General features: G+C 42.1%; 1 protein-coding gene across 4 annotated transcripts in view; it reads left to right on the top strand.

Annotated features, from left to right (window-relative positions):
• The window catches only part of sema3h (sema domain, immunoglobulin domain (Ig), short basic domain, secreted, (semaphorin) 3H), a 50,289-nt gene that overhangs the window by 10,926 nt on the left and 15,687 nt on the right, over positions 1 to 23,676 (top strand). For all 4 annotated transcript variants that reach the window (XM_030734021.1, XM_030734018.1, XM_030734019.1 and 1 more), the window contains exons 2-8: positions 11,453 to 11,607; positions 15,496 to 15,558; positions 16,242 to 16,361; positions 17,665 to 17,758; positions 18,067 to 18,186; positions 18,787 to 18,932; positions 19,854 to 19,968. In XM_030734021.1, coding sequence (XP_030589881.1) covers positions 11,453 to 11,607; positions 15,496 to 15,558; positions 16,242 to 16,361; positions 17,665 to 17,758; positions 18,067 to 18,186; positions 18,787 to 18,932; positions 19,854 to 19,968 — 813 coding nt within the window. The remainder of the gene's footprint in view (positions 1 to 11,452; positions 11,608 to 15,495; positions 15,559 to 16,241; positions 16,362 to 17,664; positions 17,759 to 18,066; positions 18,187 to 18,786; positions 18,933 to 19,853; positions 19,969 to 23,676) is intronic.

Here is a 23,676-nt window from a genome sequence, read left to right as displayed (position 1 = left end):
GCAGGCCTCCCACTGTAATTGCACCAGTAATTGGTGAAGTGATAACCCCATTTCCACAGGAAATGTGCCCCGGTTTCCTCGCCTCCGCCAAGACTACCCCCCTCTGGTGGCGCAGCCAACAAAGTCCTCCCCCTGGGAACGCTGCACCAGACAGCTGAAGTTCCCCGGGGCTCAGCGGGGAGACGAACAGACGGACAAAGACAGTCGCACATACAGAGCAACAAAACTACACACTCTGTGCAGCTTACAAACAGACTCAAATGGACATGCTTTAGGCTGTGAGATAATAATTGGATAGATTAATGATAAGTGCCATTAATCTATCCAATTATTATTATTATATTAGTGTGTGCATGCAGCTACAAGTGGAGTGTCTGGATGTGGAAGAACTTACAATAAGACACCAGGAAAATAAAGCTGGACTCCCAGGAGTGAGAAAACAATTGAAATAGCAACTTGATTGTTTCATCATCTTTTCTTTCAATTTTTTCTCATAAGCCACTCACTTTTCAATGTGTGGGTACCAACTTCTGAAAGAGTTACAGGGCTGTTCTGTTATTCTTGAAATAACTCACAAGTTCCACTTTCAACAGGGAAAGTTTCCATCCTTAAAACTGCCTGCTAGCTAAAAAAATCTGTGCACATCCCACCTGTCCAGCAGTCTAGAGGACCACGTCTTCGTCTCAGCTGTGACCTGCACTCACCGTACCATATACCAAATGGATTCTTCTCAGTCTCATCATCTGCTCCTTTCCTTTTTATTTTGATATCCCTGCACTTTGGCTCCCAGCCTCACCTTGATAGTTCACCTGAGCTCAGAGCAAAGAGTCACATCCATGAGAAGAAATCTCAAACATGACAGAAAATAAGTCATAAAGGTGGAACTGCAGAGGATATGGGGGAAAAAAATGGAAGTAGCTACACATTGCACTGGGACTGTTGCTGTCTTAGTCTTTTTGGAGCCGGGAGTGACCAACATTTAGATTAGAGTGCTAAGTTATAATCTAGCACTGGCAAATTTGGTTAGCAAGCTACACCCATAAATGTACTGGTGTAACACATAAACATGGTAATTAGTGCTAAGTGACAGACCACAAAAGTGAAAAATCTGACTCGACAAACAAGGAGCCTTCTTGGACAGGCTGTATCACGTATTATTTGTCAGATAATTGCATTTAAAAAGCTCCAGAAGAAACCCACCAATGCTTCCTTCCACGTGTGGTCAAAGTGACTGCACCCTATTATGCATAACTTAGGTCTTAATACAATTTAAATAAATGAGTAAATGGAAAAAATTACTGTTTTAAAGCTGTCAGGAATGGAAATATTAGCTATAGAGACCAAATTGTTATTTGTTTTTTTGCCTGTAAATTCCACTAATTTATTTAAGCTCTAAAGCTGGGTATGTGGGGGCCTGTGGGGATTGGCTTGCATTTGGAGCCAACCTTAAGAGGCTATTTGGGGAACTGTAGTTGTTTGGTACTCAGCCGTGTTTCAGTTAACTTCTTTTTCCTGCCCCAGATCTGGCTGTTCGGGTGGAACGCCAAAGTGGACGCACAGACCCCCACAGAAATCTCCACAGGCCACTTATCTGTTCGTTTTTGAAGTTATGCTTTTTATTTCGTCTCGTATAACAAGCAACATTTCTGACTGTCTTCTAAATTTGTTATGAAACTTACTTCCAAAAGACAGATGCCAAGACAAATACTCTCTGCACAAGAAAATTAGCTCTACAGTGCTGACAGAGGACGGGATGGAGGGATGTTCTGCTGCAGTTGATGCACACAGTGCAAGGTGCTGCCATTTCATTGTCCAGCCTGGCAGGTATAGGCTATAACTGGTACAGACATTATTATACCAGTAACCAGGAGCTCAGCTTCTGTAAAAATGTTGCCTTCATTCCTTAAAACTTAGTATGATATGATTTAAAACTATATGTTTGTGGGCATCGTGAGTTTATTTTAAGTGAGAAATCTTACACTCATATGTCTCGTCAGTGATTTTTCAGTCTTCACTGTAAGCAGCAGGTTATTGCTGCTGTAGGCTGCAGACCAGTCACTGCACTGTGTCTGAATTAGTCCCTATAGTGTAGTCCTGACATCTATAGTTGAGCTATTTATGGAAAGTAAATTAGAACTCATTTCTGACTCTTTAATTTTAGTGTCATATGAATGTCGTCTGTGAATCGTGTAGCAAATGACATAATGCACATAGAGCGTATGATTAATTTAAAATTACGCATAGTTCGCTGTGTCAAGGGTTCCAAAACAGAGAGGATAACTTCATATTTTTTCCTTTATCCATCTTAAACTACAGCTTTTATGTGGAAAAGTAGCGTCCAGCAGGTCTACGCTGCTTACCGGTCTCCCGGAATACCAAAACAAACACCATCAAGTGAAACTAGATTTGAAAACAGCTTGATCAGCACAAAATGCTCGCCGCACTGTTTGCACCATATTTTTCCCCTCCTGTTCATTTGATCATAAGATGCAATGTTGTGTGTACGTGTGTATGTGTGTGTGTGTGTGTGTGTGTGCGTGCGTGAATGAATGATAGACAATGCAGGAATGTTCTTAGCCGGATCACACGCCACACATTTGCTCTAATCATATCAAGGTCCATCAGAGCTCCCATGACCAGCAGCCTTTAATCTAATGTTCACCATGGATAAAAATATCCAGCCACTCACACATAGAAACACACACAGAGACCCACAAAATGAATAGTACATAAATAATAACACTCATGGAGCCAAATAAGGGCAGGCAGGCTGTTGCACTAATATAAAAGAACCATTCACGCAGAGACATTATCTGTGTGTGTGTGTGTGTGTGTGTGTGTGTGTGTGTGTGTGTGTGTGTGTGTGTGTGTGTGTGTGCGCGCGCATGCGTCTGCATGGACCTGTAGGATTATGTCTTAGCATGTCTGTTCTTTTACATCTTAACCTTTTCCGTCTTTGATTCCAAGTCCCGGGAGTCAGAGGCCAATTGGCTCCGATCGGAGGTCACGACCCTCATTGACCTTCCTGTCAACTTGATGCTGATAAGAGTGGTTGAACTCTGCAAGAGCTTGCACGGACACTTGCAAGTGTGTGGATAATGAGCAGATTGTGGTGCTTTAATGGATCAGAAGAAGTGGGTTCTTTATTTTTAATATTAGATTTACCGCTTTCATTTTCTCTACTTTCTCTTATCTCTTCAAGACTAGTCTTGAATGAGCGGGACAGCTTTTGATAATATTATGCAGGTATATGCAGTGTTTGGGCATTTTTATTATGTGATTTTGTTTTTCATGCACACCACTCCCTCTATAGTGCCGTACTCACTACAATCCATCAGACTTCTGTGATGATAAAAACTAACAGGCAATTATAAAGAGAGTCTTTCTGAGCTAAATGTTTTGCTACACTTGGTGGAAGAATAGTAGAACACAGTAGAACTGTAAGACTGAAACTCAGTGTTTGATTATGAAAATTCATTACAAAAATGCCTAAAGAGTGGGACAGCCTGTTAATGTGATGGAGGTTTTATGTGACCTTTGTGAAACTCACTTGAACTTAAACTAAAGGCTATTTTGAGAATAAAATGATAAATTCTGAAAACTGTTTTCTCAGTGTGTAAAGTTCCATCTCATGTTTTTCTCATCTTCTTTGCTTTATGTGCCACGTGACAACTCGCTATTTTGGCATCAGATTGCTCTTCGAGCTTTCAGTTTGATTTGAAGGGAGCAGAGAATCACTTTTAAAAATGAAAATAAATCAATTGTAATTCAGAGCTTCTAAAAAAGGCTGCAGTCTCGAAGTGCGTATTGCCTCTTGGTCGATAAACTCTTCACAACCTGCCACAGATGAAACTTTTGCTTTCTCTTGCGCTGTGACTTCTCAAACGCCTCCATTCAGGAGTTTTATGGGGTGCGAGGTGAAATTGGTTGACTTTCCATCACCGTGGTTTGCTGATAATGGCCAAAGAGTTTAGTCTTGGTGGGTGTGTAAACATCCTTCTGAATGTTGTCAGGGGCAGACAAATTTTGTGTGTGTGTGGGGGGGTGATGCTTGTTCTGTTATGAAATATCTGTAAATGTGTGTGGTGAGTGGTATACATGAAAGCATGTCTGTGTTTGTGTGCCCTCCCATTACCTAAATGGCTCGATGTCTTGGAACAACTTTCCATCACTCCAGACTGCTCTGTGTGTTTTAGCCAAAGTGTTGATGAGAGGTGTGGGCCAGATTATTCATCTGTGTGTGTGTGTGTATTAGAGACATGGGTGGTAGGGGGTGGAGGTTTAGGCAGTAAGGCCAAGAGATACCCTTCAACCCCCCCTTTGAAAATTATGTCGGCCTGGTTGCTGTTACTAAGGCAACTGTCCCATGAGTAAGGGTGGGGTGGGTGCAGCTGGTGTTTCACAACTGAGTCAAGTGTGTGTGTGTGTGTGTGCGTGTGTATGCGCGTGTACGGTGGAGAAAAGAATGTGTTTTTTTTTCCTCCATATTGAATAAGAGCCATTCATCGTGGTGAGTTCAAGATGGTAGACGTCTGACTGGTGCAAAATTTTCCTGGGTGGGTGTGTTTGTGTGTGTGTGCGTGTTTGGGTGTGCAGGATAAAGACAGAGTTGTAACCAAATGGAGAGAATGGGTTGGTATGTGTTTGTGTGGATGCAAAATCTAAATTTGCTTCAGTATTAAACATGTGCTGCTGACTCACCGATTGCACCCACTTTCCGTCTTTGCAAACATATATAGCTGGATCTGTGTGTGTGTGTGTGTGTGTGTGTGTGTGTGTGTGTGTGTGTGTGTGTGTGTGTGTGTGTGTGTGTTTGTGTGTGTTGGCACATCCACTCCCAGTTCCCTTCTTGAACATCTGAGCATCATCCTCCTCGATATAATGCTGAGTTAATGAACTCCAAACTGAGTATGTGAGCCGTACTTCAGCCTCTTACCCAATAGCGTCTCGTGACGGCAACAGACGCTGGACGGTGCCGGTATTTTCACTGCAGAGGTGGTTTCACATTCAATTAAGCTACTTTTTTTTCCCCCCTTCCCTTCATATCGAATTAAACAAGGTCATGCTGCTCTTGTGGCATACACGCTGTAATTCAGAGAAAGTGCCGGATGCTTGAATAGTCAGAGCAAGGCGTGAAATCCACCAGGGTTTGACAAAAATAGCAAATTATTATTATTATTATTATTGAAATTCAGCAGTGTTGGAGGCACAAATCCCTTTGGGGCTCTGTCAGGAAGGGCATCCAGCATAAAAAATCTACCAAATCAAACATGCAGAGCTACCCGCTGCGGTGACCCCTCGTGAATAAAGGAGTGGCCGAAAGTAGCTTTTTTTAAAGAACAGAGACCATGAGCTGAAAATTAATAAGTGCCAACCCCAGAAAGTTGATTCTGTTCATCTAGACGCAGCGTCCAAATGAACAGAATCAACTTTCCGTACCTGCATTATTGAGCATGCATCAAAAAATGAATGCCAGCATGGTTACCGCGTTCAAACATAAACCATTTGAAACCGCCACAGAGCGTGTGCATCTTTACGGTGTTTTGATGAATGTTGCCTGCTGTTTTTGGGTAGTGCTACTCAGTTGTATTAGAGGACAAAAAAGGCAGCCGAAGAATTCAAGTCAACTGAAACCGATGGCAGTGCATTGCTTAATATTCATTTACTGATTAACAGTGAACGGAAACAGCATGTCAGCGATGAATGGAGCGGGAAAAAAGGGCATGTGTTCATTAGCACTGATTACAACAGATTTTTTTTTTCCCCCAGCCATCACAGGATTTCACTGTTAAAATCCACTGTTAAGATGCAGGTGATGGGTGTGGAGGCAGTCAGCTTGATCAAGGCTTTATAAGGACTTTCCACGCAAATCGTTTGCACCCGAGGCCAACTACATCAAAAAGTTTGAGCACGACAAACTAAAAGTCCCGATTGTGCTGCATTCTTCGCGCCGCTGATGCTCTCTCCGGGATTAATGAAGCTCAGATCAGCGTGCAGCAAAACAATTTACCTCTCTGACCTCTCTTTGCTGAATATTAACAAAGTACCCAGTGAGATTTCACACTGAGCTCAAGTTTCTGCTATCTACCTTTCGTGTGCAAGGCCATTCCTCTCCCGCTGCACCTCGTTCTCTGTTTCGCATTATCTTCACATTTCCATTGAGTCATGTCTTCTTCGTTTTTTCTACACTAATTTCCTTTCTGCCCATCCATCTCTTGTGTTTTCGCCTGACTGTCAGCATGCTGCGGTTGCTCTAATTTCTGTCTCCAGCATTTTTCTTTCATTTCTCCTCTCGCCTCCTCCTTCTCTTTTTCCTCATCCCGTTTCCTCTGCCTTTTTTTGCCACGCGTCTGTACTTTTCCTCCTCCTCGCCATTTTTTTCTCCTCTTTTCTCCCACAGTCACTGTCTTCCCTTCTCTTTCCCCCACCTGTCTTCCATCCAATCACCATTTTTCATCTTGTCATCGTAGCAGTGTTGCTGTCTCTCATCTCGCCTTTTGGCTCTTTTTTCATCTGCCTTTCTCACCCATCTTATTTCCCCCTTCTGTCTACTTATTTATCCATCATTTTTCACTTTTTTATTGCACGATTTCCTGTCACGCTTTCGGCTACTCTTCCCCCTCAGCCTGCTTTCTCCCACGATTCCACTTCCTCCTCAATCAACCCGTATGCCCATCATTTGCCCCACCGTGTCACTGCAATATTGTTTTTGCAGGCACGCTCCTCAGGCTGCCCTCATCGACCTTTCATGCCCGATACCCACCTGTCTTTTCTTGTTCCTCTTCATCCTCTTCTTCCTGCTCACCCTCATCATTACCCATCAATATTTGTTAATTTCTCAGATCAGGATTTCTGTTCCTGTCCTTTTGCCTCCCCCCCCCCCCCCATCTGTCTGTCATCATGTTGTGTTTTGACATTTTTCCCATTTTCATCTCCAAACTGTCTCCACCCATCAGACCGGTTTCATCTTGCTGTCACTTTGCCGTGTCATTTTTCTCATCTTCCCTCCCCGCTGTCGTTCTTCTCCCGCCTCCCCCCTCTTCCACTTCGCCAATCTTCCTTTCTTCGACTTCATTCACCTTTGCTGTTTTACCCCCTCACATTTATTTCAGGCTTTCACTGCACTTGGAGCAACGCAGCTCTCAGACGGTAGCACAGAGACCAACGATACAACAAATACCTTTTAATGCAATAGCAACTTCTTTTCTTTATCCAAAATCCAGATGGACTTTTTGAAATATTTGGAAACAAGACTTTTATAGCAATTTATTCAAACATATCAACAACTTCTGGAGTATTCTCGTTGCTAGGGTAGCATTTTCCTTTTTCTTCTTGTAGGCATTTTGCATAACTCTCCTCCTGTCTCTGACGTCATATTGCACAATTTTTTTTGATCATTTTCCCATGCAAAATTCCTTCAGTTGCATGTAGGTTTTTGATTTCAAGGCCTCCCATAATATGTCAGTATGATTTAAATCTGGGCTTGGACCAGGCCATTACATAAACCTTTGCAGTCAATTTGCGTGTGCACCTATTCTGTTGAAAGGCCCACTTCTGATTGAGCTTAAACTTTTGGACAGATGGCCTCACATGATCCTCTCCTATCATAGTTGAATGAATGACTGCAAGCTGCCAAGTCTCAGTGGCAGTGAAACAACCCCAAAATATTTCCCCACCACCACACTTCACAATTGGTGTATGATGCTTGTCTTAAAAATGTCCATTGTTACTGTGGCCAGATAACCCTATCTTTGATTCATCTGTCCAGAACAAAGTCTTCCAGCAGACCTGGTCTTTGGCAAACTGTAAATTTGCTTTTTTGGACGGCTTAGACTTTTTCCTGGCACGGTAACGGTGCAGGTCAAATTTGTGCAATCTGATCAACGTCATTAATAGTCGCCCTTTCAAAAGGAACAAATGTTTGCTTGTTCTATTATGTCAAAAAAGTCAACAGTTGACTGTACACGCCAACTGGGAAAAAAGTCGCATGGGCTCACAGCAGGAAACTTCTTAATTGGACACAGTTGTGGGAACCTGTCATCCCGCTGTGTTAGCCATTTTGATGAATTTGGACAGGGCCCAAATAGATCTGATTCAAGTTCCTGTAAAATTACTTGAGCATGATAGACTTGTACACTCTTTGCTTGCTGTCTGTTACCAGTTAAAAATGCATCCAAAAAATGGCTGAACTGGAATTTCAGGCTGCAGAACACGTGTATGACTACAGCAGCTTTAGCTAACAAAGTGAGAAAAACCACATCTATGGGAGCTGATGTGTTTAGAATGAGTAACAGCTGGATGGCGTGAATGTTAGCATTTAAGACACCTTAACAGAGCCACCCCTTTACAGTTGGGCCTGCAGAATGTTTCCTTTAATTCTAAGGCTTAGGGAATTTCCCCTTCTGTGATTTCAGGTGGCTCAACAGTAAGCTATCATTTTTTTTTTTGCAAACAATTTGATTTATCCCATGTTTAGGGTATTACACAGTAAATAGGTGTTTCCCTCAGTATTAGCATTGTGACGCCCAGTAGACGTAGGCTTGGGTGAATAGCATAGGCATCACCCAGCCACATCTTTTAACCTCTCCTGGGAATTGCAGAGGCGTTTCCAGATGAGGCTAAATATGTAATCCCTCCAGTTTGCCTGCCTGTGGGTGCTCTGGAAGCTGCCCAAAATACCTATAGAGGAATCTTTCTGTTCAAAATGCAGCCTCATGCAAAGTTTTCTTTTTAATGCAAGTAGCACGAGTTCTGGTGCAAACTGAGAGTCTTGTTCAGCTGTTTGTATTGCAGGATTTTTTTTTTTCTGGTCTGAACAAAGAGCATGAAGCCTGTCTTAAAAGAGAACCTTTCAGCAGCTCACTGTTGGTATTGCTAAATTTTAAATACTCTTAGTGTTACCCGAACAAACAAGTATGCTTTGGTGCCAGTTTGCTGCTTACCATTTTTTATCTATCTTTGAATTTCTTTTATGCAGTATGGCAGTTTCAGGGACAGTTTCTGTCAGGCCCTTTTTTTTATGTCCTCTTTCTCCTTTATTAGTTCTACAGAACGGTGTTTGCTGATCTCTTTCCATGCTGTCTGAATCAAACTCGAGATTGGTACAAATTGGCAAAACTGAGAAAATGTTGAATAGGTTTTAACTTTATTAGATTACATTGAAATTTGATTGAGACCATGTCTGTACAAACAGAAAAACAGGTTAGTTAGCTTTCTATTACACCTTTGCATTGCCTCTGTACACTACTGGTTTCAGTAACAAAACTATGAATACATACTCACACTCTTGCCACAATAAGAAGCATTAACCAAATTATGTTAACCTTGCTTCCACCAGGTAATTTTCCCCAGGATCTAGCAACTTTTTAAGAAGATTTTTTTCCACCACAGAGACTCTTTTTTTTACTCCCCCGCCAAACTCCTTCTTTGGATGGAAGTACAGCTGTTGTGCATAATGTTTCAGTGCTCCATGTTAGCTCAGATTTAACTGCTTGAAGAAAAATAAATGCTGTGGTTTACCAGCTGCACCACATATATGCTTACAGCTTAAAGATCCAAACCCATGCATGATAAAACTGTAATATTTCTCAAATATTCCAGTCCATCTTTGGGTTGGGTTTAAACACTGGAATATCTGCTCTTGTGTATCTTGTCAGTTTGGTTTAAAGCATCGCCGAAGAGCCAGATTGATAAACAAGAGTATGCAGTGCACCATCACTGTGGGCCCAATTTCCGGGGTTTTTAAGTTCAAACAGGTTTTATGAGCTCTTTCTACTTCTCACTGCTATTTAGAGCTGCCAATGTGCGAAGCCATGCCTGGTGATGCTGTAAAGCCTATATGTTTATGCTTTAGCTTTGAGACTGGCTGCCAAGTCCAATCCACAGAAGGAGACTTGGCAACCGGCAGTTAAAATATGAAAGTTAACACAAGACAGACGGACGTGCAATTTCTGTCCTTGCTCGGATATCGGACGATCTCGCGCACCATAGTTCTCATAGTTTACATGGTGCAATGGTGTAATCATTTTTTAAAAAATGCAATCTGTGCTCTCATTATCTTTGGTTTCAAATTCTCTTGTTATCATCCAGTCTGTCTAGAGATGTTCAGGTACTGTTTGTCTGTGTTTGTTTATTCACAAAAGATACATTACAGTGTTCTTTGTTTGAACAGAGTGTCCGGCCCGATAAGAAAAATGAGGCAGCAAGACAAACAACTGACAATTGCGTTTGTGATAGGTGCTGCAGGTGTGGGATTGTTTGTGTTTTTGTACAATATGTCAGTTTATCTCAAAGATGATCTGACTGATGATCTGCTTGCGTCATTGTTGGCTTTAATAAGGCTCGTAATTTGTTACTTTGAAAACCTGTATTTATTGTTGATTCTGATGCTGAGTCTAACCAAACTGTGAAAGGAAAAACCCTCTGAGAGGCTGCGTGTCAAAGTGCTGAAAGGTCTATTTTGTTTGCTTAGGAAATGATTAGGCCCCAGTCACACAGGCCTTGAGATGGATCGGTGACCATATGACAACCACCGTTCGTGAGGGGAAAATGCAAATTCCCCGACCGGTTATAAGTGGCTGCTTGAGGTTGCTGGTAGCTGCTGTGAAATCTATTGCTAAAGCCCCACTCAGCTAGCAGCTAGCACTTTACCATTTTATGTTTTGCACGGAAGACGCACTCTTGTCTGCAAACACTTGCAAACTACTTGCCATGTGTTCGCAGCGGTACACCTCATACTTTAAAGGGAAATGGTCTCCATTTCCAGTTTGTATCACAGGTTTTCAAATTTCACTACAGCTTGGAAAGTTAATGGTGAGTGTGTTAAAGGCAAATCACATCTTCCATGTAAGCAACTGCTTCAATCTGCTAGCAACCAAAGCAGTCACACGGAAGATTTTGGTGTAGCATCCTGGCGTCTGCCAGCAGCCTCCAGCAACCACTCGCTAATTTACTGGTGTTTAAGCCTTTGTGACTGACGAGGTCGCTGTTACCCCCTGCTTCAACTATTTATGCTAAACTAATGGATTACTACTCTTGGCTTCATGGTTAAAGCACTGCTGTCAAATGAGTCTATCTCACTCAAGTCTATGCATTAATTGCATTGAAGCTGTTGGTGTGTTTGCTTTGCCACTGAAGAAACTTCTTTATTCCTTTTATTGTTCCCAAGTTTTGCTGTAATGATTTACAATCTAGCTAAAATATAAAACATTAACCAATATCTTAATAGTGTTTTTTTTTTTCCTAAATGATCAAAAGTTTTCCATTAGTTGGACTTGTGTAGCATAATGTACATTCAACATCTAATGAATACAATAAGTCATTTTCATAGAAAACAACCCATTTTTTCAGTTTAGTGCCAATTTTTGGTACAGGTTACTTTGCTTATTTTCAAAAACTGATAAGAATGGAGCCCCTTATTTTGTGTTTTTTTCCCCTTCTTTTCTCTTCTCAGAGCTGATCCAGAATGGCCGGCTGCTCACGCTGCCCTTAATTGCGGGAGACCTGCACTCCCTGCTGCCCGATGAAGACAGGAGACGTCTTTATGTGGCCATGAAAGATAACCTTCTATCCACCAGTCTAGATGACATCACGCAAAACCCACGCAAGGTTAGGACTGCAGGACGCGTGTGCACATTCGCATACCATTTAAGGAAAGCTACATTCAACAGACGTGATACAAAATACACACAGAAACACACTGTCAGATGACAGCAGATTGAGATAGCTGATGTGTCAGAGACTTAATAGGGCTATTTGCTGATGGTTTAAGAGGAAAGCCACACCCTTATAATATCCCCTCTAATCTCTTATCTTTTTTGAATTCCTTCGTCTAGCTACACAAAAGCACAGCTTTTATTCCTCTTTTCCTGTTTTGTGGTTCTTAGCTCAACATACATATACCGTATATATGTGTGTGTGTGTATGTGTATATATAATGGTTCAGACTGCACCTGGTTAGCTGCACACCACATCTTTTGATCACCAGGAAACACAGTGACCTCTGCAAAGCCTGCACAGGCAGAGCATTTACTTCTAGATTTCTTACACTGGTGCTTTTTCATCAAACAGCCCTTGAAGTGAAGCTGAGTGATATGAAGTTTCTGCCCAACACATAGTGATGCACAGGAATGTGCAAGTGCAACAGTAATATTCAGAGCAATCCGAGATTTGCTGCAAGACACAGAGCTACTTTGTGATGGCTGTTAGCTGTTGAAGTTTTGTTACAGTATCCAGTTTCATTCTGCAGCTTTAGCACGATATTGAGACAGCCAGACAGACACGTTAATGGCTCGCCAGCCAGTCAGGTTGAGTTCAGGGTCACAGCAAGGACATGAAGAGTGCTGGCTTTCTTAACCCTGCCCAGCCGGATCAAATCAATACCCTCATCAGTCAGATGTGCATGCAAACTGTCAGAGGGCCAAACAGTTAGACAAGCAGACAAACAGCCGGTGAAACCAACAGACAGCCATCAGTCACACTGGCCAGCCACCCTCTCAGTCAGGCAGTCAGCCAGCATAAGGATAGATAGTCACAGTCAGGTCGTAACTCAGCTCAGTGCGGGCTGTAAAGTTGCATATTTGTACATGCAGTATTTATAGTGCGTTTATACCTTTCCAGCCTGTGTGCAGTTTTTTCCCTTGTGGTGTTAAAATCACTCAGTGCCATGTTCTCTACATTTCTGTTTATTTTCTCAGAGCTTCTTATCAATGCTGCTTGAGACAATCTGGATCCTGTTTTATTTAGATTATCCCCCCCCCCCCCCCCCCCCCCCAACTTTACCCGTACTTATACCCAGTATACATGCAGTCTCTCTGTCTGATATAGAAAACACAGGCAGATTCTCTTATAATTTATTATAATATTTAAATCACATTTTTCTTGGACCAGGGCAAATAAAAAACAAAAAACAGAAAAACCTCAGGGCATTCTTTCTGTGTGAGTCAACAGCTGGCAGCCACTGTAACACAAAGGGTCACCAGGGGTTTGAGTGTTTGTTTGTGGCTTTTTGTTGTGCATATAGTATTGTTTGTTCTCTCTTTCTATGTTTTCCATTTTCTTTCTTCCTACTCAGCTCCGAAATTTACTCCAAAAGGACAGGAACGTGACATTTTTACGAGCTTTTTTTTTGTGCCTTGTTTATTTTTATTAAAGCATTTCCCCTCTTTACAGAAAAGCCCACACTCTCTCCTCTATTTTGTATAAACTGACAACCAGCATGTTTTTCAGCGAGGGGTAAAATCCCTTAAACCGCAGCCTTTACCTGTTGAGACTCCCTTAGCGGTGGTCCATGTTCCTGTCAGTGTGTGGTATTTGGAGATAACGGGGATTGTGGTCTCTAATCTAATCTGATGGTCTCAGCTCCGCACCGGCCTCTGCGGGAATGACTGCATCGTGGAACAATTAGTGTACATCCAGAAATTGTTTCCTGAAACCACCACCATTTGTCATTAATCATTTTCTACAAGTTGGTGTCGCTTCTTCGCATCTTCATTCACCCCTAAAAGACAAAAACAGAAAGAGAAACTACAACTGATGCCCAGCTTTTTTTTTCATTACTGAAGAGTCTTGTTTTTTTTTCAGTTTTCTTAATGCAATACAAAGTTAAGGTCTTGAGTTTACTTCAGAGCACTTAGCAGTTTGTGTGGGACTTATTTAGTGATGAGTGCAGACGTTCACTTATCGTATCGATTGCATCTCTGTCTCACCCTCCTGCCCTCCAGGGGAATGACTGACTCAGGGAAATATTTAGATTAGTCATGTAGAAGCCATTTGACACTAAGTCGCACCTCTTTCTCAATCTCTCTCTCTCTCCCCATTGCAGACCATCCCAGCCTCAGTTATTTCCTTCCCTAATGGCTTTACATAAAAGCAGTCCTCCATTATAGAGTTTTTATTATACACTGATTAAGCTTACACTGAAACAAACAGTGTGGTTTAATGTGACGAAGCCAACAAATGCAAGACAAACACAGCTTTGATTGCTTCAGTTCCATTACGCTGTTCGTTAAACGATGAAATCATCTGCTTTCACGTTACAAATGTGTCTTTTTGTGGGTGATTATCTTACCTGAACCCAGGATGAACTCATCTGTTTAAAAAAAAAAAAAACTCACACAACCAAACATAAAAAGACCGAAAGCCAAAGACTGGAGGAACCTGTGGATTTTATTAAGCTGCAGTGATTCGAACAGAGAGAGAGAGAGATCAGCATGTAGCCCTTGGTTATACTCGGACTCTAATCTTTTTCAGAATTTCACAATAATGCACGCATCTGCCTCATTTATGCATTACGCGCTCTGGAAAAAATTTTGGAACAATGTCATTTATTTTCTTCTTGAAGGCCTTGTCAAAGAGCCCACATACATGGTGAGGTAAATGCCATATATTTAACTTTGAGTCGGAGTTCTCAAAATGCATTTTGAGGGCCACCATAAAGCCCGTGAGAAGCAAGAAAAGAAACTGTGCATTTCATTCATCTGCAGCTCATGTCATATGATATAACAGCAAAGGATGAGACTGTGAGAGCATTTCTCTTCACTCCCACCTTTTCTGATTCAGCCATCATAGCAGACCACAGCCACTACTACCCGCATGAACCACCATCCTCTGAACAGACACGCTGCAAATACTAACCCAGCGGTTTGTGGGGTGGGCCCAGTTGATGGCGTGCAGACAACCAGGTGAAAAATGTAAACTGATACTAAATTAAATTAATGTGACTTCATAAAGACTTTGCTGATGCTGCTGCGCTCCACCAGAAAAAGTCACAGCACTAGGACTAGCACTGATGTGTTTGTTTCTATGCGGCCCTCAGTCATATATTTGATTCCTAAATTGGCACTTAGTTGTTAAAAGTTTGATCCCCTGTCTCAGAGCCTGTCATGTCCAATAGAAACTGCTGGTTAAAGAAGAAACTAAGTCTGACCACAAGAGAGAGGAAACTGTGGAGCCAGAGTTTACAGTGGTTGCTTCAGTTGTTCTGCTGAAGCAAGACGACATTATATCAACATGCTGTAATTACGCAAATCAAATAAAAACATGATGTTTGGGGTTTTACAGACTAAATACAGGGATGCAGCAACTCAACAAAGATATTCTATCATAGTTTAATTTAAAGCTATGATAAGAGCTGCACTGCAGTGCACATTTACAGTGTGCGTAGGTATAGTCAGAATTGTACATTAATTAGTCACACTTGAATTCATGTACTCTGGCAGTTTGGCCCATTATCAGACGTCGGCGATGCTGCCAGTTGGTTTTTATTTTCTCCTCCCTAAAGCTGATCTATCTGTTTGGAACTGCGAGGTATGAAAATCTTTTTCATCTAGATTAGTCATGTTCTGCTGACTATCACTGCCACGCTGCCTCGTAAAGCACCTGCCAATCCCCCAAAGCCTTTTATCGGAAATGAAGAGTGAGCAATAAAACCCTTTTTTTAAAAAAAAAATCTCTTCCTCCCTCTTATTTTTGTTCCTCTCGTGTTTCTTTCTGTAGCTGTATTGGCCAGCCAGTCCGGACCGTGTCCAAGAGTGTCTCATGGCTGGGAAGGATCCAGAGGTGATTAAAAGCACACACGCAGATACACATGCAAACACACTGAGACTGCAGAGCAACTGCGCTACCCTGAATTAAGTGACACAGGGAAGGAATTCAGACACGTTTCTATGCAGATATGAATCAGTGACTTACCGGTCAAACCATATCAGCTTCTTCCATCCTTTCTTCACTGCCTGCTGCCTTGTGATACTGCCATACAAGAACTGTCTAAAGACCTCTGAAGCAATAAAGCAATACAGTAGGAGGACAGATCACAATCGAGGGCAGAAATAAAGCTGGATGTATCTGATTGAGAGCTCTAAACAAACAAGACAGCTCTCATGCAGGCAAGGATATCAAGATTCAAGTGAGTGAAGTACAAACCTGGCAGACGTGTGGTGGTGTTTACTGAACAATCAGTCACATCCAAAATCTTAAGACTACTTCTCTGATTTTGGGTCCATAGTAAGCATAATATGAGAGCCATCTCTCTGAGCATTTGGCATTAGGGCCATAGTTTAATAGCCAGTTTTTTTTTTTCCAGCAGAACCTAATGAGTGACCTGCAGGTCATGTTCTTGTTAAAAATTCAAACAAATAATAGGAAACAGCCGCACCTTTATCCATGCAGTTAAACAGTAGTCCAGAAATAATGTGCATCACCTGTTCTTCCTCACTCTGTGCTCCCTGTTTCTCTCTGTCCAGCTGGAGTGTGCAAACTTCCTGCGCGTTCTGCAGCCTTTTAACCAGACTCACCTGTATGTGTGTGGCACCGGGGCCTTCAACCCTCGCTGTGCTTTCATACCCACCAGCATCTTCCACCAGGTAACACTTCAGACACACTCACATGTGCTATAGAGCTAATGTATACATGTACACAATTTGTATAGACATGCAAATTGTTTTTTTCTTTTGCCACTTTGCCAGACTTAATTATGCCACTCCTAAAAATCAATAAAGCTGTAGAGTTGTGGTTAAAAGAAAGGCAGGTTTCTGGTCTGGTGAAAATAAATCAGGCCATTAAAACCCGATAAAATCCCTCTCTTTGTTTCTGAACTGTTCTCAGCCATGTGAAGAAGCTCTTCTGTTTTTCCTTTACTAATGTAGAACCATCACAGTTATCATGTGTGCTGTTGAATGTAATTTCCAGACTGTTTAGATGCTGTTCCCACATTTAAATGCAAATGCCGCTTTATTCTCTTTTCCTACTGAAACAACAGTCGGTTGAGCAATTCTTGTGACAGAAGCCAACACTTCGATTAGGTGTTAACTGTTTAATTGTACCACCTGTGGGAGCATCTGCATTTGTTGTGTTTCTCCACTCATTTCTTCAGGTCTGCATAAAAAAATAGAAATATAGAAATTGTTAGAATTATTCTTCGGAGGTCTTCATTTTCCTGCCACCCACTGACGTGTGTGTGTGTGTGTGTGTTCAGAGGCCAAGTTCCAGCCCCTACATGCAGGCCTACGAGCAGCTGAGATATCATGTGGTGTCTGCCCCTATGCCCACACATCCAGCAGGGTTCACCCTGTGATATGTCAATTTAACTTTCGTCACTCGTGCTTCACTGTGTGGGCTACCTGATTACCCTGGTTACATTATTTGGCATTTTTATGTCAAAAGCAGTGGAAAGTTAATGTAACTGTAGAGGTCAAACCTGCCTGCTGCTGTCACTGTGTAATTTCATCATAATGACACATGTGGGTTATCGTTTGACCAGAAATAGGTTACTGGTTCTGAATTTTCTCACTCATCCCACTTAGTCTGTGTGTGTGTGTGTGTGTGTGTGTGTGTGTGTGTGTGTGTGTGTGTGTGTGTGTGTGTGTGTGTCTGTCTCAGAGAACAGTTAATCCCATGAAAGACCATGTGAGATCAGAGCAGAGGTTGAGACATGGGTCTTAGAGGAGCCGGTGGTACTGACTGGTTTAACGCTATGCTTCACACATTTTAAAATCCCTCCACTTTACCCCGCTTAACCTCAATTAGGTGCTCACTGTGTGCATCTGCGGCGGGGCGGTTGAACCTGCATTATTTGTTGTGGATAAATGAATTATGTCCACATTTAGATCTAAATTAAGACTGTCTCCTGTCTGTGTGAGTGACTTCTGTGTCTGATTTCTTTGACAGTCAGAGCATCAGATTCTCTCCTACAGCCAGACAGAGTGCGGAAAGGGAAAATGTCCCTACGATCCATTCCAGAAAACAGCTTCTGCTGTAGTTGGTAAGTTGACGATTTTTTTTAAACCTCAACTTTAATAAACAATGAATATACTATAATGCATTTATTTGGAGAAAAATACAACCCGTAGGTGGAAATGAATCATCTCAGTGTGTATAATTATAATTAGTTATAATTGGATATTTTATCAGAGGAAAACTGGATGTAAAAATATGCTTAAAAATAAGTCACTGACTCCTTGTCAAACTGTGGTGGCTGCATATAATTTCTAGAGGACGTCTAAAACAAGAGAGCCATGACTTAAATATCTTTGGATGAACCACAGTGAGAATATTGTTTATTCTATGTAGATGGAGAGCTATATGCCGGCATCACCTCAGACTTCATGAGCCGGGACTCTGCGTTCTTCCGTAGTCTTGGCAGACGTCACGTCATCCGCACTGAGCAGTACGACTCCACCTGGCTGCAGGGTAAGTGCAGAGAAACAGTGCTAACTTTTTAAAGTCTCCCTTTGAGTGGAAAAACTCACAACTGTGTCTGACATTAGAGATTCGTTGAGGTTGTGCGTCTTACAATAATGCAGTCACCGGGTGTTACAAAAACAGTAAAATCAGTCAAAATTATCCACCAGCAAAATATCACCAGTCGCCCTCGATGCAAACAATGCGTTCAGTCTCTGTGCTGTCTCTACTTCCCTTTGTCAGATGTCATCCCATTAAATTGATGTAAACGTATGCAGCCATCTTCAACTTCTTTGCTCCCCACTTTGTAAACTGAATTTTCTGAAGTAAACTGAATATCTTGGAGCATCTCTAAAATCCTCTCCTGCACACCCGCTTGGTGTTTTATCAGGCCGTTGTGTTTCGACGTCGGCTGCTGATAACAGCCAGATACATACTGACTCTACGCTGTTTGTAAACTCGACTGCACCTTGATCATCCCTTTGCTCTATCTATTCCCCACACGCTGCATGTTACGTGGTTATCAGTATAGCCGGACCACGTTACATTTGATTTGTTATAATTTGCCTGTATGTGTGTGTCTGTGTGTGTGTGACTTCCTCTCTCCAGATGCCCAGTTTGTGCGGGTAGCGCCGCTGTCTGAAACTGATAATCCAGAAGATGATAAGGTCTACGTGTTCTTCACTGAGCGCGCTCAGGAGGCAGAAGGTGCTGCGGGGAAGGTGCTCTACTCCAGAGTGGCACGCGTGTGCAAGGTATGAGTTGTGTTTGTTTGACATATGTAGTTTGAGTTTGTGTATTTGGGCACTCTCGTCAGAACACGTCTGCATGTAGTTTACATAAACATGTGTTTACCTGCGCAACAGAATACGTACGTGCTGTTTGGTCAGTGTGTGTGTTAGCACTGTGTTAGAGCAGGCGACAGTATATCACTGAATGTTGTAACCAATGTTGAATGGATGTGCTGTTTGAAGTGTATAGGGGACTTTTTATGTTTGTCACAATCATTGTGTCTTCCTTTGCACTGAGATACACTAAGAATGTTTGTAGTGTGGGCTTCCTTGTGTGGACAAGTATACACATTTATGGCTTTGTTAGTGTGAGTTCATAGCTGTCCGTCAGTCTGCTTTAAAAAAATTTTCAAGGTGTTTTTTTTGAAAGATAAACCATACATTCATGTTTAACTTCAGTGGCTACTCCTCCCTTATTTATAAGCTGACTCCTGTCATAAGTATTCATTGGCACAGTTCTACAAAATGCAAGAGACAAATTTTCAACTTTTTACAATTTTTACGAATTTTAAAAATTTTCATGGAAACTGTACATTAATGTTTAACATCAATCACTACTCCTTCCTTATTAATTGGCAAATACTTCTGAAACTATGAGTTCACTGGGCAAATGTCTACAAAATGTTGCAGACAGATTTTCAATTTTTTAAAACTTTTTTCAAATTTTCAAAAATTTAAAAATTTTAAAAATTCAGCTCAGTGATGGTTGACCTACAGCCAAATTAGTTTCCATTCCAATATATCACATATTTTACAAGTAAAACATTTGACAGCCGAGCTTTATAGGCCAATAGGTCAACAGGTATTTGGAGCATCATTAACTAAAAGGTGGAAACTCCTGCAGTTAAAGTAGATGCAATTAAATTCTTTGTTGTTTTCATGTAGAACGACATTGGAGGCCAGAGGAGTTTAGTCAATAAGTGGAGCACTTTCCAGAAGGCCCGAATGGTGTGTTCAGTTCCAGGACCAGATGGCCTACAGACGCACTTCGACCAGCTCCGTGAGTACACACACATGAAAGCATCAAAAGGCAAACACATCACATGCAAACTAAAACTAAATCACATCCGACAGATTCTAACCACCAGTCGTACAGCTGAAGGTCTGTCCCTGAATGTTTCATAAAAGAGGAATTGAGTTCAGACACTCAGCCAGTCTCTCTGTGTGTGTCTGTGTGTGTGTGTGTGTGTGTGTGTGTGTGTGTGTGTGTTTCATGTGAGTTCGCCGGCTGAGAAAACTTAAAAGTGCTTAACTTCAGCCTCAGTGTATGTCTGCATAGCTCCACGGTTTCCACGGTGACCATCAGCCCTGTCGGTCACCTTGGGTTCTTCTTCGTGCCTCAGCCTTGGTTACCACGGCAACATTTGTTGCAATGGGTTTATTAATTATCGAGGATTTTCACATCAGAGTCCTTCGGTCAGCTTTGACTGTGTGCATGTGTGCGCGCGCGCGCGTGCGTGTGTGTGTGCGCGCGCACGTGTGTGTGTGTGTGTGTGTGTCTGTTTGCTGATGTGAATTTGTCGCTCATAGATGTGCAGCTGTACAACTCTGGTATTAATGTATAAAGGGCAATCAGCTGCCTTCAGTGTTGTATAGCAAACTTAAAGCCACTAAAACAAGCCACCACTACTCATAAGTCACGTTAATTTAGTGATTTACTCAAATTAAAAAAACGGCTGCTGCCAAACACCTAAACTGACAATCTGTAGCTTAGGAGGACAGTGCTTTGTCTACTGGGCCACTGATGATGGTGGTGGAGTACTGAGACTACATAGAGGGTTTTTTTAATATTGTATTTGAGGCAGGATCCCTTTCCCTTTCTTTGGGTGGAAACTTACAGTAACACTCGCGTACTCTTACGTCCCCTTTAGTCCTGCAGGGTAGGCGGACAGAATTACATTAGTTAAAGTTGGTTCTGCCCATCCAGCTCAGAATTAGTCATTTCATATTTTGATTGGAAGTTTAGAAAAGGAACGGGTGGATGGCAGATAGAGAAGAGGAAAGCATGATGAGGTTTAAAAAAAGGAAGGTGTAGGAGGATGAAGCAAATCAGTTATGTTTTTGCTGCACATTTAGCACACATAAACTCAGCCGAGTGCTGCATAAACAAAGTGAAATTAATTATTGAATAAATAATAGCTTTGATCTGACTGAAATTACAGAGCCTGTGGCCTTGTGACTTTATTAAATGCCATTTAATGTGGGTGACTGCTGAGAAAAGAGGAAGAGAAAAAGGGACGATGACAGTCTAGCTGAAGATCCTTGAGCCACGGACAGATGTTTGGATTGCTGAGGAGACTGAAAAGGGGCATGTCAGTATTAAACATGGAGAGTGAGATCCGTCATTGAGCTTCTTCCATCGCACCAAAGTGGGCTTGTCTCGAGTATGAAACTCCTCTGCAGAAAACTGGCTCCCCTTGGGCCCTCACTCAAACCCACAAACCTAATACTCTGGAGGCTGCAACGTTTTCATGAAAAATTAGAGGCTTTGAGTTTGAAATTCATGGGTGTTCTTGGCAGGGAAATATTGCTAAAGTAGTTCCTTAAGTGTTTGAATCAGCTGCCAAGACAAACAATTAACAAAGAAATGTTTGGTCCTTGAGTTGCGGGCCCGGCGTGCTTTCACTGCACCGCCCTGCTTTCAAGCAGATCAGCTGGGACTCCCTTCCTTAGAAAACCAGTGATTTCCCCTGCTAGGCCCTCAGGGGATCAGGTGGTGTTAGCAATGAGAAAAGCTGTAAATTTGAGACACGCAGTTGGACAAATGGTAACGGTGGGACAGTTTGGTGTCAGGACTTGTCTCTGCTTAGGTTACTTGTCTCTGCTGTTTCTGTAAACAGAGCACTCTTAGAGTAAACCAAGTGACTCAGTCAGAGAATTATCATTTGCGTGAACATATACAGTAATTTAACATGTACAGTAAATTTTACACTCCTTCACATAGCCTAACCATTACACAAACACATGTTCAGCAATAACAAACACCTGAAAGCACACATGCTGGTTTTCAGCTGGTTTTCGCACACATGCACGCACACGCGCACACACACACACACACACACACGCACACACACACACACACACACACACACACATACACACTCAAGCCTGTCTGTGTATACAAAACAGTTCAGACTTGTCAGGAGCATAAACATCTCTACCCGGCATGCCTCTGGCCATGTTTTACACATCTGATAAGGGTGCATACAAATTTGTTTGTGAATACACTTCAGCAACACACAGACACACACACACACACACACACATGCACACAAAACCGCAAACTCCATATACAGGAGATCAGCCCAGCGCGTTAAGAATGCTGTCAATGTTGTGTTTATGCCACGCTCTGCCACATAGAAACACTACAAATCCCATAAACTTTTGATGCTCTGCAGGTCCCTCCAGAGCAGTGGGTGCCAGCAGGCCGTGTGTGGGTGTTTTTGTATGAAAGTTTCTGTCGGAACATTTTGCAGTTTTACTAATTATGGAGGACACGAAAGAAATCTATTAACAACGTTCAAGTGAAACACCAGTTTAAAGCGCATTTGCAGTCTGACCTTAAAACAGCAAAATGTAAGAATAGCAGCAGCATTTGGGTTCTGCTATAGGATCTCCAAGGATCCAGAAACATGTGGCGAAACTCCATCTCATAACGCCACCATGTGTACTGTACTTACTTTGGTGCCCTCCTGTGGTAGCAAAAATGAGCATTTCTGGCAAGAGGTGGGCTAATTTAAGTGTTGATATATATTTTTTGGGTATATTTCATTGTAACCTGTAACCATGTTTCCATTGGCCCATCCCTGTTACAGAGCGTCACAGTCAGCACATGGAGGAGGTTGGGGTTGATGGATGGGTGCATGGCTAAAGATCACTCTCCATTTACCATTTCCAACCTAAAGTAAATGTTAGCATTTCTGACCACAATCATTCTCTAACTTTGGCACCTTTATTCTAAACATGATGATAAAGCTCTCCACACCTTTATCAAGGACATACATTTTTGGATCCAAACTTAGTGGAACCTTAACCACAGAGAATCATTTTCCTTTTGTATTCATAACAGTTCTGTGAGGCACAGACAATTCGTGTCATCCAGTAGGCAGGGCAATCAGATCAAATCTGCACACGCTGCTCTAAAGGCTTGTCATAGTACTTGTTGCAAATTGCTTATTCACCTCTGCTTCCTTTAGCATATTTTTGGAGATGTTGACTCACATATTTTATGAAGGTTTTGAACACCCTCACAGTTGGCTTTGTTTTGGGCAAAGCATTTGGGCTGTAATTGCCACATGGACTGAGTCACAGCACAGGACTGCTTTGAGTTTATTGTTCGGCTTTTTTGTGTGTCTGGAGCTGTAGAGGCTTTGTTCACTTTTATAAGTGTTAATGTTGGGCTCTTGTTGTCAGTGCCACTAGTGTGAGGAAAAACAATCAAGCCTCACTTAACCATAATTATTCAAAAGTCAAATGGTTGAGTGGAAGCTGAGTCCCTCTCACAGGAAAGGACTCTCTACTGTGCGGTGCTGTTTTCCCTGTTGTTGTGGTTGTTGTTGTTGTTGTGGAGGAGAGTCGTGCTCTGAGGTTTTGAGAGTTGGAGACAGGCGTCTCTCTCTGTGGCCGGATTCTGTGTCCTGACACTGGAGATACTTCGATTTTCTCAGCCATTGTCTTCGTCTATTTTTGTCTGTGTGTGTAAGATTCA

The sequence above is a fragment of the Archocentrus centrarchus genome, chromosome 7 (genome assembly GCF_007364275.1).
Source record: "Archocentrus centrarchus isolate MPI-CPG fArcCen1 chromosome 7, fArcCen1, whole genome shotgun sequence".
Classification (NCBI taxonomy): domain Eukaryota; kingdom Metazoa; phylum Chordata; class Actinopteri; order Cichliformes; family Cichlidae; genus Archocentrus; species Archocentrus centrarchus.
Note: the sequence above shows the minus strand (reverse complement) of the source record. Positions and strands in the feature narration are given on the sequence as shown.